The sequence below is a fragment of the Cricetulus griseus genome, chromosome 2, assembly GCF_003668045.3.
Source record: "Cricetulus griseus strain 17A/GY chromosome 2, alternate assembly CriGri-PICRH-1.0, whole genome shotgun sequence".
In the NCBI taxonomy this organism is placed as follows: Eukaryota; Metazoa; Chordata; class Mammalia; order Rodentia; family Cricetidae; genus Cricetulus; species Cricetulus griseus.
Genome location: NC_048595.1, coordinates 150,538,404 through 150,557,140, shown reverse-complemented (window position 1 = coordinate 150,557,140; position 18,737 = coordinate 150,538,404). Strand labels below are relative to the sequence as shown.

Below are 18,737 nucleotides of genomic sequence, written 5' to 3'. Positions count from 1 at the left end.
CCCTCAACCAAAGAATGGATAGATAAAATGTGGTACATTTACACAATGGAGTACTACTCAGAAGGAAAAAAACAAAACAAAACAGTGGAATCTTGAAATTCGCAGGCAAATGGATGGAACTAGAAGAAAACATTCTGAGCAAGGTAACCAAAAAGACAAACATGGTATGTACTCACTCATATGTGGATTTTAGACATAGAGTAAAAGATTACCAGCCTACAATCCACACTGCCAGAGAAGCTAGTAAACAAAGAGGACCTTAAGAGAGACATACATAGTCCCCTGGAGAAGGGGAAAAGGGACAAGATCTCCTGAGCAAATTGGGATCATGGGGGAGGGAGGAGGGAGCTAGGAGAATGAGAAGGGGAGAAGGGGAGGGGTAAGGAAGACATGAGGGATCAGAAAGGTTGAGTCAAGTGAAGAATAAAAGAAAATGAGAAAGGAGATACCATAATAGAGGGAGACATTTTAGGTTTAAAGAGAAATCAGGCACTAGGGAAATGTCTGGAGATCTACAAAGATGACACCAACTAACAATCTAAGCAACAGAGGAGAGGCTACCTTAAATGCCCTCCCCTGATAATGAGATTGATGATTGATTTATATGCCATCCTATAGCCTTCATCCAGCAGCTGGTGGAAGTAGAAGTAGACACCCACAACTAATCACTGAACTGAACTGGAATCCAGTTGCAGAGAAGGACGAGTGAAGAGCAAAGGGGTCCAGAGCAGGCTGGTGAAACCCACAGAAACAGCTGACCTGAACATCGGGGAACTCTTGCTCCCCAGACTGATAGCTGGGAAACCAGCATGGGACTGATCCAGACCCCAGGAACTCAGGTGTCAATGAGACCTCAGAAATCTATGGGGCCTCTTGTAGTAGATCAGTACTTATCCCTAGCATAGGTGTGGACTTTGGGAGCCCATTCCACATAGAGGGATACTCCCTGAGCCAAGACACACGGGGGTGGGCCTAGGCCCTATCCCAAAGGATATGACAGATTCTGATGATCCCCTATGGAAGGCCTTACCCTACCTGGGGAGCAGAAAGGATATGTGATAGGTAAGGGTTTTAGTTGGGGGGTGGGGGGGAAGGGAGAGGGAACTGGGATTGACATGTAAAACAATCTTGTTTCTAATTCAAATAAAAAATCTGAAAAAAAATAATAATAAAGTTACATGGAAGTTTTTAAAAGGAAGTTGAAATATTTTGAAGCCTAGTGGAGAAGCCACATTGTTAATGGAGGAAATTACCTGCAAAGGGAGTTCTAAGAGTACTAGGGTAAGAACTCAATGTTGGACTCAGGTCTTAAGGGTTCAATCAAATCTATTACACAGAACCAAAGTGAATGAGCAACACTACATCAGCTTGTACACAGATGCTTTATTTGGATGTCAATAGATTTCAACATTGTCTGCAAGATTCTCTTACAATGCCAAGTTTTCTCATATATTAAAAAAACTCAATTTAGTCAGTGTAATTGCCGTATTAATGTGAAAACCTTACAATAAAATGCAGTATGGTATGTGTGTAGTCAGTTTCCATGCATGTATGGCTGCTACCTGTATGCCTGGCATCTTCAGAAAACTGAAGAATCCAAATGAACAGTAAAAAAGATGACTTAAGATGCCTGACATGTTTATGATTACAAATCTTGCAAAAAAAAAAAAAAAAGCAACAAAGCAGTTAACTTGAGGATTCAACCAACACCAACCCAAATATGTACTACATTCCATAAGTCCAGGCTTATATACAATATATTAACATTTGTGTTAACTTAATGCTCAAGAAAAATTATGTTTCAAAATATGTAGCATATCTGAGATACTTTACTTTGGCAATGGGGGACTATTGTATCCAATGCAGCTAAAGACTACATTTTTTAAAGGAATTATGTGCTATTATCACCCCAAAGTAACTGAAATGATATATATGATTTTTCACAATCATTGGTTTTACAAACATTTCTGTGAGAAGTTCATTAATTAGAAAAAATCAACATATTTAACATGCTAAGAAGATTCAAATTTCCTTACCTATTAGTTATCAAGAAGGCATAATCTTAGTACCACCACACATATTCTTTACTTCTCACTAACATATAGTATGCAAAAACTAGCAATTGGATTTAAAGCTTAAAACCTTATTAGGTCTACTGTTGAAGAATTAGACATTAAAATATTCAGTAGTCCCATTTCTATTAACAGATAAATAGATTTTTTAAAATCTTAAGCTGTTTTGTTTGGTTTGGTCTTGAGGCATAGAGTAGTGTTTTGGTCTTTGTAAGAATCTGCTTGGTAATAGTTGAATCCATTAAGTTAACTTGAGAACTTGCCATCATTTGCTTATCTTTTCACACAGTGCAAGTGGTGGTCGCTCTTTCCATCTCTCATAGCAGCAAGCCGATTCTGCTACTTACTATAGCAGCATACTTCAGGAGTGGAGAGGGAGAGAGTGTGTCAATTATAAATAATTCAAACTACAGTGTACAATTCTATTTGCCTGTCAGTGTTTAGGTTGACAGAACACCATTATATGTCTCAAAAATTAGATAAAATCTCTACCACATAAGCAAAGACATTCTTTCAAAAAGAAATAAAATAAGTGCAAACACCTAAACAGGCAACTGAAGCAACTGTTGTAACCTGGAAACACAAAACATTTATAAAAGGACAAAGTATTTGTATAAATAAAAGATAATATTTTCTAATTCTGAAACATTGAGTAAATACAATAAACTTTCTAAGTGCAGACTGTTTTAGGGAGCAGGGTACCATATTGTCTTTTAAACAAAATGAAAATTTCAAACACATACACAAATCACCAGATTAATTTATGACCTCCAATATAATTTAAAAAGAAAATATTAAATTATTATTTAGTACATTTTAGAACTACTTTATAACCAACATGATTTAAAGGATATAGTGCAATATTTAGGTAGATGTGACATACAGTATAGATATTGTATTCTTTGCAGCTATAACTTAACTATTTCATACTTGAAAGTCAAACTTATTCTTGACTATGTTAGCTGTAATGACAAGGAACAACACTGGCTTCTAGACACCCTGTATATATATATATATATATACACACACACATAAGTATATATATATATATATATAAATATCTACATTTAAGCTTTAAAAATGAAAATAAATTATAAAAACAGACATCTTTCTAATTTACACAGTTTTCCTGCTCCTACATACTGTACAATACATTCAACAGAATTCTCAGCTCTTCTGAGACTTATGAAGAAATACTGACTCTTTACTAGTAAAAAAAGACCACTTTCAATGCTTTTTTATTACTATGCTCAAATAAATATTCTTAACACTGTAGTTAATTTCATTGTTTCTGAAAAATACCAAAAATTAGTAGTGCAACTTTCTAGCTTCCTCGAGACTGCTTCTCATGAGTTTCTTTATAAACGGTCATCTAAGTAAATCAGCACGCATGCAAAAGTACTCATAAGCCCCCATGTGTCCTAAACAGAGACTAACTTGTTTATAACGACTACAGCCTGGAGAAAGTAGCGACATATATCCTGTAAAGAAATTGTGTGAAAATTTGCTTTGGAATACCCATGAACATCCTTATTTTCCCACTTTGTTCTTTAAAAACAAATTTTAAAACTCTCATTTCTTAAAAAGTAAATAATAAATTTTCCTACCCCTTACTTTAAGTGGCTTATTAGGTTTTTTTGCCTGACCAATACAGAAAAAAATGCGAACCATTTTAGGGATGTATTAAATCCTTTAAAAGAATTAACTGAGACAAATTTCACTGCAACCTAATTTGGCAGAGAACACAGTAGGGGTGGTAGGTCATTTTTTTCAGCGTTAGTAACAATTAGAGTATTAGAGCTCTTGAAGTGCTGCTGGCAGCTGTGTAAGTGCTCAGGTATCTTCTTGCTTGTTCAGTCATGATAAGTTGGTCTTCTGTCTTCCCATATACCACTGTTTCCCATTCACAGTTTGACTATGAAGGAAATATCAATAGTGATGCAAAAATTAGTAAAATTAACTACCCAAACCACTTCATAATTAGAACATGTACATGAGTATATGTATGAGTGCATGTGTGTGTGTGTGTGTGTGTGTGTGTGTGTGTGTGTGTGTGTGTGTGTGTGCCCATGTGCGTATGCATGGACATAGCATGCAGCACAACATATGTGGAAGAATCAAAGGACAAATTTCAGGAGTCGGTCCTCACACTTTACCATGTGGACTGCAGAACCAAACCTAGGTTGGTAGCAACACCTTTATCCACTGAGCCATATTGTCAGTCTGCATAACTAGACTTTTACAAATCAATTATTTTGACTAGGAATTTTATAAGTAAGTGCTATAAAATGTTTTGATAACAATATTATAACTTTTAAAATGAGATGCTATATTTTAAACACATACTAAAATGTTTATGATCAATTTTGTATAATTATTGTAATTACATATATTGATTGCTCACTGGCCTATGGTGACAGTATAATAGTTTTGTTTCCTTTTTGTTTATTTGCTTGTTTGTTTGTTTGTTTTTCAAGACAGGGTTTGGTTTCTCTGTGTAGCTTTAGAGCCTATCCTGGCACTCACTCTACAGACCACGCTGGCCTCGAACTCATAGAGATCCGATTGCCTCTGCCTCCCTAGTGCTGGGACTAAAGGTGTGCACCACCAACACCTGGCTCAGTATAATAGTTATGTTCCCAACATCTCCCCACAAATCAAATGAATCATAACAGGAAAAGATATAATTAATCTCTTTTGTCCCCAAATTTTGCAAAAGTTTTAAAAAGAGGAGCTGGAGGTGTAGTTCATTGGTAGAGTATTTATCTAGCATGTGAGAGACTAGAGTTTGGTCCCCAGTACCAAGAAAAAAAGAAAAGACTTAGAGGGAAGATGTAATGTCAAAAAGTGAACTACGTGTGTACCCTTTTTGTTTTCTTCCTTGTCAAAGGATAAAGATATCTATATTATATGTAAGAATTACTACATAATGAACTTTCCTAAGAAGCCCTACATTAAACACTGAGAATTCAAAGCATTTTAAATCAATTAAGGGAATGCATTGTGTCACTCTCTGAAAGCTATGGCTCAAGACAGACAGGTGGCTATATCTGATTGCCAAAGATATTCTCAAGGAATGCTTGAATGTCAGGGAAACTATTCTGCAGTCAGTTCAGCATAAAGAAGAAATCTTCCTCTCCACAATTCATATTCTTTGGGCAAACTCCTAAGATAACAGGATAAGAATTTCACCAGCCTTCATTTACATCTACTTACTGGCCATAGAGAAATGGCGGAATTTTTTTTTGTTTTATAGCTTCTGGTCTACATAGTTTATTGGGAGCCATTACAAAATTTCTCTGAAAATGCTTCCAACTACTTACCATTTCAGAATAACAAATGTGGCTATTCATTTTTATTTTACAGGTAAAGAAGTTCTAGAAGTGAATTTAAGTATCATTACATATACATATACACATACATATATATATTGATTAAGGAATCATGAAAGGGCCAGGCATGATGGCACAAGTCTGTATCCAGGATTTAGGAATCCGAAACTACAGGACTATGATTTCAAGGTCAGCTACATAATGAGATGAGATCCTGTCTTAAAACAGCAACAACAACAACAAAACCCTAAAAATCTCTGACTACAACTCCAATTGTATAGCTGGTATGTGCACTGATGATGTGTCTCTCTCAAACCCAAACCTGCTTTCAGTGACAAAATAATGATTTTTTTCATTGCATTTGTCAATTTTAAACTCTAAAAGAAAAAGTATAACTTGTGATCGGTAAGTTTAAAGTGATCATTGACTAAACAACAACAAAAATCACTAAAAAAAAAAACTTATAAATCCATACCTGAAGATTCTTTTCCAATTTGACAACTTTAGAAGTGTTAGGGTTTGTTTTCTTTTTAGTAAGTGTATATGTTTTGTTGGCTGAATTTATATCTTGTTTTTCAGGAGTCAAGTTGCACCTATTGTCATGTATTTCCAATAATGGTATCATTAATAAAGATGTTGTAAGTATATTTTCTGACTAAGAGAAAAAAGAAAGAGGAAAATAACTAATTCAAAAGTAGAGACAAGAGACTACTGAGTAAGTGGTAATGGAAGTCCTGTTAATTTTCCTCTTAAGAAGCATTTGGCTCTGATGAAATATCTAGTGCTATAGTAATATCTTGGTAATTACACAAAATAAATCTCTAGTGCTATAGTACTATTTTGGCAATTAAAATTTAAAGCTTTGTGAACCACCATTTTTTGACATCATATAGAAGACTAACTTCTCTCAAATTAAAATACGTTTAAAAATAATATATCCTTCATAGATAATAGATTCTCTCTGAATTAGGCAAAATAATCCTAAATTTTCTGTGACTCTCCTTTAAATGATCTGGCCATGCAATGACTATGATATGCAATGACTATGAACCACCATGACTTAAGACAGCCATTTAAAACCATGTATGAATTCTTTACAAACCTGCATGTCTGAAATGTCTTCAGTTAGCAGCTGAGTGCCTGGTTCTTCTTTGTCCCAGCTATCTAAGGCTAGTGATTTTCTGACTTTCTTCACAGATGCAGAATGCTAAGAAAAATAATTTACAAGGTAACTTTATATCCAAGTCTCTTGAACATGATAAAAAGACTTTCATTAACAGTAATACTGAAAAAGCTGACATGGAAAAACACACCCACAATCACAGCTCTCAGAAAGCGCAGGCAGGAGATTTGCAAGTTTGAGGACAGCTAGAGTTACATAAAGACCCTCCTCTAACTAACTATGAAAATAAATATATAAACAATGCTCAAGATTACCTCTTGCTTGCAGCTTTTGTAAGCAGGTTCATCTTCCTCTTTGAGGAATATGTCTGTTCCAGTTTCTTCTTTTAAAACTTCTCGAATGTCTTCTTCCAAGAAGGCAAGTGGCTGGGACTAAATTATTTTTTTAAAGGTTTTAAAAGGCAATTGCCAGAAATTGCTTTTTTCTCTCTCTGTATATAAAAATCTGTCTTTTTGGCCTCTCAAGACAAGAAGCCTGACAACCTACGTTCCATCCCTGGAGTCCATGGTGGAAGAAGAGAATTAATTCCCCAAAGCTGTCCTCAAGAGCATCATCGCATGTGTACACCCACAATAATAATAAATAGTTGGGCTTTGTTTTTTAACTGTCTTTTATACTTTTCCAATATTAACAAAATTATCTTCTACATGTTATAAATATATAAATTACCTAATCAGTTTATAGCAAAAATAATTGTTTAAAATATTAGTGAATATTAATTTTAATGAGCCACCCCCTAAATTTACTAAAAATAGAACAAAATTTAAAGCATCATCGAAGAAACCAAATTTAAGTCACATTTTTATGCCTAATAAACTTATAAAATATCTGCATATGTCTAGAATGTTCTGAGCTTTTCTGAGGTATTTTAAATATAACAATATGTATGAGAATACAAATATGTAAAGTACTTTACAGATGTATTAAGTCATGAACTATTGCTACCACAGCTACAAGAATAATAGCAGTAACAACTAAGTACTCACTATATGGAAACTAGAGACAAGCCCCTTAAGTTGTATTGTCTTTTAGTTCACAATAAAGAACCAGGGTATGCTTAATAACTTGTACATAGAAGAGAAAACTGAACTTCAAGAAGGATCCCTGACCCTTTAGTTTCCTAAGCAGCATGAAGTGATTAGATATATCAAAACATTAATTCTACTGCAGTGAAGCTACTAAATATATGTTGTAACATTAAGAAAAAAAAGCATGCCATTAACAACTGCTTTCTTCTAGTTAACATGAGAACATACAAACTTAAAATGAGTCAAACAAAGGGTTATTTACAGGCCAAGAAAGATTAACACAAATTTATATTCAAAAATTAAGAGATAAAATTTTGTTTCAGTTTCACTGAGCACTTTTTAATGCTAAAAATTCAAGATGGTAAAAACCACTTTTTCTTTAATTGAAACTAGGAAAGTGCTTGAGAGTAAAGAGTACACATACCACAATTTTAAGAGGGCCATATTTCTTTTCCTGAGCAGCAAGTGCATTCTTAAATGGAGTAGGAGTTCTTGGCGTTGTACCCAATATAGATCTTCTAATAGTAGGTGTTCTAAACCTAGTCAATCATTCAGATATTTGAATTATTATCATAATATGAGTATACATATGTTAAGGAAGGCAAAGCCATGCAAAATCATAAACTACATTTTTACATATATGTTTTTAAAAGCATTACAGAGATATTTAAAATATGGTTGCCTAAAGTCATTTATACTCTAATAATTTGTAAGAGAAAAAATTACTTAGAAAAAGTACTAAGAATATTTTGCTTGAAATAAAAACTTTATGCCACATTTAGCCAGTTTTCAGTATTCTACAGGAATAAAACAAGAAGTTGTGACTTTAAAAACAGTAACAACAAACTTCCAAGTTCTATAGACATAGAGATTATGTGATATGCCATTTACTTGAACAAAATGCTAACACACCTTTGACATTATGCTTCCTGCTCTCCCTAACGTAATTATTTAATGCAGACTCACCCTACATTTTCTTTTTGGTCTTTGGGAGTTGCTTCCTTCTGAAGAGGAGTTGTAATCAGAACTTTTTGCCCACAAATTGGGGTTGATGTAAACGAAGGGTTTTCTATATTAAGTTGTTCATTTCCAGGACATGTGTTAAAAAACTAAAAGGGGAAGAGAATTCACACACAATATTTTGGAACATCAAAATTCCTATACAAATATCAAACTGGTAAGACTTCTCTATTGCTTTAGGAAAAGATTTTCAATAATATTACATATACTTTCTACTTCATGGAAATTAAGCTCCCTAAAGGCAAGACATTTGTTTTGTTCACTGCTGCCTCCCAGAACTTAAACCACTTCGAAGAGGTTAGCAAAAAAAAAAAAAAAAAGAAAGAAAGAAAAAGAAAAAGAAAAAGAAAAAGAAAAGAAAGAAACATTTGTAAGACCATTCATCTTATAAATGGTCAGGTTATATAATAGTACAAAAATTAAAACAAAACAGTATGCCATCTCCCAGGTTTGTACAAGAGTATAACTGAGAAAGTTAACTGTGAGCTGTTACTCATAAATAATGTTAAGTGTACTTTTCTTTGAGGGTATCTTGAACTAAGACTAGAACAATAGAGTGAGCATGGTGTGTGAAGCTGTAGTTCCAACTGCTCAGGAAGAACAAGCCCTAGGAAGGAACAGTGCTTGCCTATTGAAAGTTAAGTGTACAGCAAATCTGCCTGCCTAGAAGCATGGGTAGTTAAAGCAGATACTGAGAGTCCACTCTCTAAATTATACAGTGCACTAACTGAAACTTAACTTGCATAATATTATGAAATCCTAATATACTTTTGTCACTAGCAAACTAGAAGTGGTAATATGAAGAAGTGGAAATTACGTCAAGAGTACCACTTATAACTGCATCAACTCTGTCTCCTAATACTTGAATCACCTCACCAAGGATTAGCAATCAAATTCTTTCAAAGGATAAAATCCACATAACATGAGATATAAGCACCTTCAACTTTGATTCTTAGCATAGAATTTACTTCAGTAAAAATCAATAATGTATAAAGCTCTGGAAGTGAAAAACCTCATTTCCTTGGAATAAATCATTTTATTTCTAGGGGCCAGTTTCTGGAAGAGACTTACAAAGAAATGGGACTACATGACAAAGAAAACTTATCTTTTAGCTCCTGAAATTCTAGGGTGCTATAATGAAGATACTACATGTGAGATACTGAGCTCACCATTCTTATGTATACATTTAAACGTCTATCATTGTGTTAATAAAGCAACCAACTGCTATTAAAGACACTAAAGATCTAACTTAATTCATCTTGTCTACATTTGTAAACATAAATAAAAACATCAGTACCTGTGAAGGAGAAAATGGTAGTGTTTTCACTGGTGTGTGTTTTAATGCTGTATTACTGCCTTCATTGAATGAGCCATCACCAAGCTCGTTGCCTAGAGACTGACCCACTCGGATCCGTTTCTTCTTTCTGAGGATGGTTGGTGGAGTGCTAAACTTGACCACATTTGGGGATGTTAGAGGAATAGCTTCACTGTCTCCACCATTACAGCTGTTCTTTTTCCCTTCAAGTACAAGACTGACATTAAATTGACATTCCATGGCTCCTTCATTATGTTGAATTCGCATTAGTTTAACTGGAGTAGACTTGACAGGAGAAGCAGCAGCATCAGAAAGATCAAAACTGGTAACATCACTCCATGCTACGGGATCCTACAAAAAATTGAATTCTTAACTCATTAAACTATAACCTAATTAAATATGATCTGAACACAGGAAGATATTTTCTAAGAAATTTACTCATTTTTACCAGTAAAAATAAACTTTGTCTAAGCATCTCCATTTACTTAAGCAGGGTATTAGAAGAAAATATTATAATTTTTTATAATATCAATTTGGAATACTCCAAGATAATGTTTCATCTAATTTAGTAGCTAAAAATTTCTGGCAGAAAATTTTACTTAAAAAAAAAAAGATTATTTTAAGCTATTATTAAAAAGAACTAATTATACATAAAATCATTCTATTAAATAGGAAAATATTATAAAAGTCTATATAACCATTTGGTAATATGTATGGAACATATACTTTGATTTAGAAATTCAGTTTATCCAAGTATATAATTGTCATGAATTGACAACAAAGCCATACTAATTTTTATTGATGACACTGAAAATCTAGATGCTCTCTAAACACACAGTAACGGCAACACATTCAGTAAATAAACTGAATGCCATGTGATGCAATACTATAAAGCCTCAAAACTCAAGTTTAAAAAATGTATTTAAGATCCAGTCATTGTGACACATGCCTTTAATCCCAGCACTCAGGAGGCAGAGGCAGAAAGATCTCTGTAAATTCAAGGCCAGTCTGCTCTACATATGGAGCTCCAATGAGACCCTGTTTAAAAATTATATGTATGTTAAGAAACCAAAGGCAGACTCATAATATAAAATAAAAATATAACATGAATTATATGTATGTTTCTATGCATCAAATGATCAAGTCTAAATATATAGATTTAAATTTTCCTCTTTACAGTTTCTCTAGTTTAAAATATTCTAATGTACTTAAGTAGTTCATCTAATAAAGAATGAATTAAGTTTTTAATTCTAAAACATCTTTTTAAGACACATACTTGGGGAGGACTTAAACATTTAATTTTTTGCCAGAAACCTCTACAAAAGAGACCAAATTTAGGCAATGCTTAAAATTTAAGTTGGTAAATGTCTATTAAATATTAAACTAAGCTTCTAAACATGAGATTACATTATTAATTTCATAATTTCAAACTTACAGATTCAATAAGTTCTAGAGTCTCTGCAAATTCTGGGATGGTCTGTAGAGAAGACAATACAGCATTTGCTTCTACAGCTAGAAACTTTGTGGGTGAGTTCTGCTGAGCAGAAACAGTCTGATTTTCATCCATGCTATAAAACTCAGTAGTGTGTTCCTCAAGGTTATTCAGTGTGTTAGACATGCTATCATCCATGAGGAAACTACCAGACCAGCTAGAAAAGCTTCCGGGTTGCTAAAAGTACAAAAGAAATTTAAATATTATTTGCCATTCTCATTAAAGTCATGAATTTATTTTAAATAAAAAATTCCAATAACATACTTCATATCATTTTAGCTAAAAAGATATAGTACCCAATTCAGCATTTCTTCAATATTAGTATACAATGTTTCCACTAAATCTCACTCCTTGACTAGATTTCCTTTTTCTAAATAAATTTTAACTATAAAGTCACTGTTAATAAAATTAGCACTTACATATAACAAAGACCTGAAACCTGGCCTCATTTTCTTTTCAAACTTCATCCACAATTCCACTCACAACTCTCCTTTTATGCCTCCTTCTATGAGAATACCAAGCTTCCTTCCTTTCTTTCTTTTTCTTTTTCTTTCTTTCTTTTTTTAATAGTATAAGAGTCATTTAATTTTTTTTCCAGCAACCAAGAGTGACCTAATGCCTTGGAAAACCTCTTAGTGTCAAAGCTCAAGGAATCAGCATTTTTAAAGGCAAACCCAAACTTACATTGATTTAAGGTAAAGGTCAAACTAACCTCAGGGCATTTGTCTCTGGACAAACATAGTTATGTCAGCTATGACAATTGACTTTGATTTACACCTGTTTCAGTGACTTTAGTTTATGTTTAGCTTACACCAACATTAATTATTTTGATTAATACGTCTGGACCATGGTCAGGATCATGGAAATCAGAAGTGTGTGTTGGCAGAACAGACATGGCTGTTGTTGGGGTAGTGGACTGAGAAGCATCTAAGCAGACACAACATGGAGTCTGGACAAAATGGTATTATTTTGGCCACTTCAAGTATAGAACTAAAAGATGGTTAAGGGAAAAGTTTTGCTCAAGATACTATCTGGGCCTCAGTGGAGGAGGGGCTGAAGGGTCACTCCTAGGAAAGTGGGCTCACCTCCTGCCATGCTAAGGAGATGGTTAATGAAATACTATAATTTTCCTTCCCAGTATCCTCACTCCTAGTACAGTGGATTACCAGGCTGCAGTCGGACCGCTTCATAAGTCATCCAGCTTTTCCAGATTACCAGTAAACTGTATCTTCTCCTTTTCTTCCTCTGTCTGTGTTCTAAACATGCTTTCCCTAACACTGTGAGCTTCTTTTTGCCAAAGCAACCCACCAACACACATGTGCAGCTGCCTACTGCTGTGTGACAGATGCCTGCCTTCTTCTCTCCTCTATGCTCCTCCAGAAGCTGCTGAAATTACAGCTTGTATGACATGGAGCTGAGAATACCAAGCTTTTAACTCTGAAGAATGAATGATGTTCTTTTACTCTGAAGAGCCTTTTTACATACTATGGTTCTCTTTATCTAGAGCATTCCCTAACCCACCATCCACACAAAGTGCTAGTTTTGATTTAAGAAACAGTTTAATTATTAAGAAGTATACCATGTGACTGATAATGTACTTTCACCATTCTATTTATAATATTGCACTAATTCATCTATCTTGTTAATATATATAGTATACAATCTTCCTGTATTTCAAGACTGAATTTGGGACTGGAGAGATAGCTCAGTAGTTAAGAGTACTGGCTATTTAACTCTCAGCACCCACATGGCAGCCCAAAATCATGTGTAACTCCGGTTCCAAGGGTTCTAACATCCTCACACAGACATAAATGCAGGCAAAATACCAATGCACATAAAATATACTTCTGTTCAAGACTGACATCAAAAAGGACTTCTTCCAAGAACGTATTCTGACTGTGAATCTAAAGTACATATTTTTCCTATGTTCTTATAAAACTAAAAGATTTATTTCATCTTACTATATTCTATTGCTTATCTCAGTTCCCACTGCAGATTAAATATTCTGATATCAGGGGCTATACCAGTTTTCTTTCTCTCTTTAGAAATAACCCAAGCAATTTACTTATCTTGCAAGCCTAGTTTCCTGCTGTTATAATAATAAAACAAGGAGATTTTGAAGAGTCACAAAGAAAAGATAACTTGCAACATGTACAGTAATATTCAATAGACTTTCTGAAATATGAAAATGTTCTATATATTCAGCAACTCAGTATGGGAGCCAGCAGTTATATCTGCAAAATATGGCTGGTGCACATGAGTAATTTAAAATTTTATTTAAAATTAAATATAGCTAGTAGCAACCATATTTTTAAGAATGTACTGCCCATGCCAGGCATGGTGGTGCATGCCATTAATCCCAGCACTTGATGGGAGGCAGAAGAAGGAGGATCTCTGTGAGTTTGAGACCAGAGTAAGTTCCAGGACAGCCAGGACTGTTACACAGAGGAACCCTGTCTTGAAAAACCAGATAGATATAGATAGATAGATAGATAGATAGATAGATAGATAGATAGATAGATAGATAGATAGAAGAATAAAAAGAACATATTGCTCATTTTGGTTTCTACTATTTAAAAATCAGGGTTGGAGAGATGGCTCAGTGGTTAAGAGTACTTGCTTATCTTCTAGAGGTGCTGTGGAATGATCCTTCTGTACACTGTGAAAATGTGTTGCTTTCATTGATAATTTTTAAAAAAAGCTGATTGGCTGATAGCTAGTCAGGATTTTGGTGGCTGAAAGAATGCTGAAAAGAAGGGTGGAGTCTGCCAAACACAGAAAAAGCAAAACGGGAAGTTCATAAATGAGGTAAACCAGCTTCAGGGCAGCACATAGCTTAATAGAAATGGGTTAAGTTGTAAGAGCTGGCTGGAGACAAGCCTAAGCGATTGGTTGAAAATTTAAAATTAGTAATAAGTCTCTGAATGGTTATTTGGGAGTGACTGCTGGGACACAGAAAAACTCTGCCTGCTCAGAGGACTCTGGTTCAGCCACGTGTGGGCTCAAACCAGTTACATTTCCACTTTCAGAGGATCTCACACTTCTGACCTCTACAATTTACTCAGCCAAGCAAAGTATAATGGAATTCAGTAAAATAGTAGTCACTACTATCACACAACTGTTAAAAAAAAAACAAATAAATGTGTATGAAATCTTATGAAGTTTTAAAAAGAAGTAATTTTCTCCCTTTTAATATAAAATGTGAATTACTTTAGCTGGTATATTTTTCTTATTAAATGAGACAGGTTATGTTGCATCCTGAGCTAAGGTGTAGTGATATATTGTCTATGATTTAATAAAGCTTGCTTGGGGATCAAAATGCAAAACTAGTCACAGCCATAGAGCCAGGCAGTGGTGATATACACCTTTAATTCCAGCAGCCATACTAGTTAACCATAGAAGCCAGGTGGTGGCACACACTTTTAATCCCAGATCTCTGTGAGTTCAAGACCACCCAGGGCTTTACTCTGAGTGAATCAGCCAAAAAGACTAACAGAGCTCACACCTTTAAACCCTGCACTAGGGAGGTATAAAAGGAAGAAACATGGATCTCGTGTGAGATTTAGTTTCCAGACAGGGAGAACATTTGCCTCTGAGGATTCATGGAGACAGGATTGCACATTTCAGTGTGAGGTAGAAGTAAAAGCTAGTGGCTGGCTGCTTTGCTTTTCTGATCTTCAATGGCTTTATTAGATCATAAACAATATATCACCGCACTAAGGTACTGTTATTAGTTTTAAAATATTTATTCTTGGGGGGGGGTGCACGCCTTTAATCCCAGCACTCAGGAGGCAGAGGCAAGTGAATCACTGTGAGTTCAAGATCAGCTGGTCTACAGAGCAAGTTCCAGGACAATCTCCAAAGCTACAGAGAAACCCTATCTTGAAAACAAAACAAAAGAATATATTTATTCTTTGATAACATCATACATGTATACAATGTATCTTGGCCATTTCTACTCACTGTTCCCCTCTCTATCTCCCCACACCCTCCCAACATGCCTCTAACACTATTATTTTTAAAAAACAAAAATTGGGTCAGGCAGTGGTGGTACACACGCCTTAATCCCAGTACTCGAGAGGCAAAGGCAGGCGGAACTCTGTGAGTTCGAGGTCAGCCTGGTCTACACAGCAAGTTCCAGGACATAGGGCTACACAGAGAAACCCTGTCTCAAAAAATGAATAAATGAATAAATAAATACATAAATACATAAATACATAAATAATTGAACTGGAATGATGGCTCAGCAGCTAAGAGCACTGGCTACTCTTCCAAAGAATCTGAGTTTGATTCCTATACCCATATGGCAGGGTGTAACCATTTGTAACCCCACTTCTAGGGGATCTGACACCTTATTCTAGCCTCCTCAGGCCTCATGTATGTGGTACACAGATATACATACATGCAAAGCACCTGCGTACACATAAAATAAAATGAAAAATTAAAAATTTTAAATCTAAAAGTACTTGAAATTTTTCATAATTGTTTTAGTTTTTGTATTGAAGCACTGGGAACAAAGCTGGAGGTCAAACATAGGAAAAAGTTCCTACCATTGAGCTATATCACACTCCAAAAATGTCCAGAATGGCTTAAACATGACATAATAATCTATAAACAAGGACTCTCTAAGTGTAACTGTTTGCCACTTCTTTAGCAAAACTAAAATTAACATTAAAATAAGCATACTTCCAGTCTTCCTATTTACTGATGGTTTATAGTTTCAAAACAAAAACTGCCTTTCTTACAGTAAAAATCTCACCTACAATAATTAACATGTTATTTTAATCTCCTCTTAAATTATATAAGACAATACCATTTATTTCATGATTCTAGTTGAGCGAGTCAGTTTATTCTATCAGAGTGATGCTGACCATGTTTGCCCTCTCATTCAGTCTGAAATCAAGGAGAGGAAAAGGAAAAGCAACTTTTTTCAGTGCTGAGACTCAGTCTAAGATCTCATGCATATTAGACAAATGCTCTACCACTGAGCTGTAGGCCCAGTCTAAGAAAAACAATTCTCAAAATATAAAATACTACAGGTATCACTTTAAACATCTAAAATTCTCATCCAAGTATAAATGTCTATCTTTTTTCTCTAATCCATCTAGCATGGCCTGTTTAATTCTACCAGAATTTATATTATTTATATGAATTTAATACTCCTAGTTATTCTGACTAACCAAATTGAAGACATCCATATCAACCTTCCTTTGAAAGAGTTAGAGAATATAAAATCTAAATGTTCCCTTCTGCTGTTATTATTATTTTCTTGTTGTTTTATTTTGTTTTTGGAGACAAGGTTTCTCTGTATAGCTCTAGATGTCCTAGAACTCACTATGTAAACCAATCTGGCCTCGAACTCACTGAGATCCACCTGCCTCTGCCTCCTGAGTGCTGGCATTAAAGGTGTGCACCACCACCACCCAGCTTGTTATTATTACTTTTTCCAATTTATTGAATTCATATCCTAAATAAACTAAAACAATTTTTTCCAAGGAAAATAAAAGTAATTTTATAGCTTATAAATCTCTCTACTTATTACATTTCTCATTTTAGAAGCTTTTCCAATTTAATCCATCATTACATGTTATGTCAAGTTTTTAAAAGCCTAATACAATACATATACAAAAAAATACATATCAAAGATTTTCTCTAAGTCTCTAACATTTATGATTTAAAAAACATTTTTTAAGTATCCTAATATAGAACACTGTAAAACACTCTGGAAAAGATGTAAATCATAAGCAACCTCAAAACTGCAAATTAAAATGAGAAAAAAGTGTTTGTAGTAAAATATGAAGTCACACTGAAAAGACTCTACAACTAAGGAAAAGTATAAAAGAATTCATATGACAAAACTAGGACTCTGCATGTGGGAGACAGTTGTATAGCTTGGTCTACCTGAGGGGCCCCTAACAGGGGCCCCTCATGGGCCCCTGATGGACCAGGATCCATCCCTTATGCATCATCTAGCTTGTGGAAGCACATTCCCTATGAAGGGATGCCTTGCTCAGCCTTGATGCAGGGGGGAGGGGCTTGGTCCTGCCTCAACTTAACGTGCCAGACTTTGTTGACTCCCTATGGGAGGTCTTACCCTTTGGGAGGAGTGGATGGGGGGGGGGGGAGTAAGGGGAAATGAGGGGGGATGGGAAGAGGGGTGGGATGGAGAACTGTGTTTGGAATGTAAAATGAATAAAAATAAATAAACAAGAAAAAAATTCATATGAACAACTAATAATGAAATACAAACGTATAAGCTCATTTCTTACAGATGGAAGCCTCTTTCTTCTAACTTCATTCTCAGCTGACATAAGAAGCAACTCAAGTTCCTTTATTTTTTTTTCCTTATCAGGATCTTCATCAACAAAGGGTTGCTAAAATAAGTTAAATAAAAGAAGAAAAAAAAAAAAACAGGCACTATCACAAATGCTTTAAAACAGTATTTCCCTTTTTATTTTCTTCTATGTAACCTATAATGAAGCTTAATGGTATTAAATCCAAGTCCTACTAACATTTTAATGCTACTAAATCAATGTGTCACAATATGTATGGAATTTAAAAAGGTACATGGTAAATATTTTCAACTTTGTAAAAAAAAAAATGGGGGAAACTTAAATGAACAAAAAAAAAGACATTATTTCAGGCATGGTAGTGCACACCTGTGATTCCCCTACTCTAGAAACAGAGAAGGGTTTCAAGCTTAAAGCTATCGTGGGCTACATAACACCCTATCTCAACAAAGCAAAAAGACAAGAAAAGAAACAGGGTAATGATACAGTTCAATTAGTAATTTGCCTACTGTGAAAAGACCTGGGCTGTATCTCCAGCACCAACTAAAATCATGCATGGTTAGCCACACCTGTAATCCCAACACTAGGAAGGTGCAGATAGGAGGACTACAAGTTCAAGGGCATTCTTGGGTATTTATCAAATCAAAAACAGTCTGGTCTACATGATACTGTTACAGAAACAAATGAACAACAGCAAAAAAAAAAAAAAAAACTAACAAAAAAACATTGCATTAGCCATGTATCAAAAATGTACATCTGGAATATTTTGGATAATTACACTGTAATGTATTTTATACAATTCAGCAATTGTTTGAAAGATTTAAGCTACAATACTGAACAAATTACCACACTGGTGCTACCGATCAACTCATACTTTTATGGTTTATATTTTCAAATCCATTTATACATTTTCCTTTAGTTTTATAATACTCAAAGTAAAAAACAAAACAAAAAACCCAATAATGTTCTTTATCCTAGTTTAATAGATAAGGAAATGAGTACTAA

The 18,737-nt window shown here is 34.6% G+C and overlaps 1 protein-coding gene across 2 annotated transcripts in view; it reads right to left on the bottom strand.

Moving 5' to 3' along the window:
- Positions 1-1,363: 1,363 nt before the first annotated feature.
- Mybl1 (MYB proto-oncogene like 1) overlaps positions 1,364-18,737 on the bottom strand; it is a 35,909-nt gene continuing 18,535 nt past the window's right edge. The window contains exons 8-16 of one of the 2 annotated variants that reach the window (XM_027398872.2): positions 17,712-17,816; positions 11,386-11,619; positions 9,933-10,301; positions 8,582-8,724; positions 8,040-8,154; positions 6,842-6,958; positions 6,507-6,611; positions 5,880-6,059; positions 1,364-3,987 (exon numbers count right to left, since the gene is read on the bottom strand). In XM_027398872.2, coding sequence (XP_027254673.1) covers positions 3,859-3,987; positions 5,880-6,059; positions 6,507-6,611; positions 6,842-6,958; positions 8,040-8,154; positions 8,582-8,724; positions 9,933-10,301; positions 11,386-11,619; positions 17,712-17,816 — 1,497 coding nt within the window. In that variant the 3' untranslated portion in view covers positions 1,364-3,858. The remainder of the gene's footprint in view (positions 3,988-5,879; positions 6,060-6,506; positions 6,612-6,841; positions 6,959-8,039; positions 8,155-8,581; positions 8,725-9,932; positions 10,302-11,385; positions 11,620-17,711; positions 17,817-18,737) is intronic. The other variant, XM_027398873.2, reaches the window with a different exon arrangement.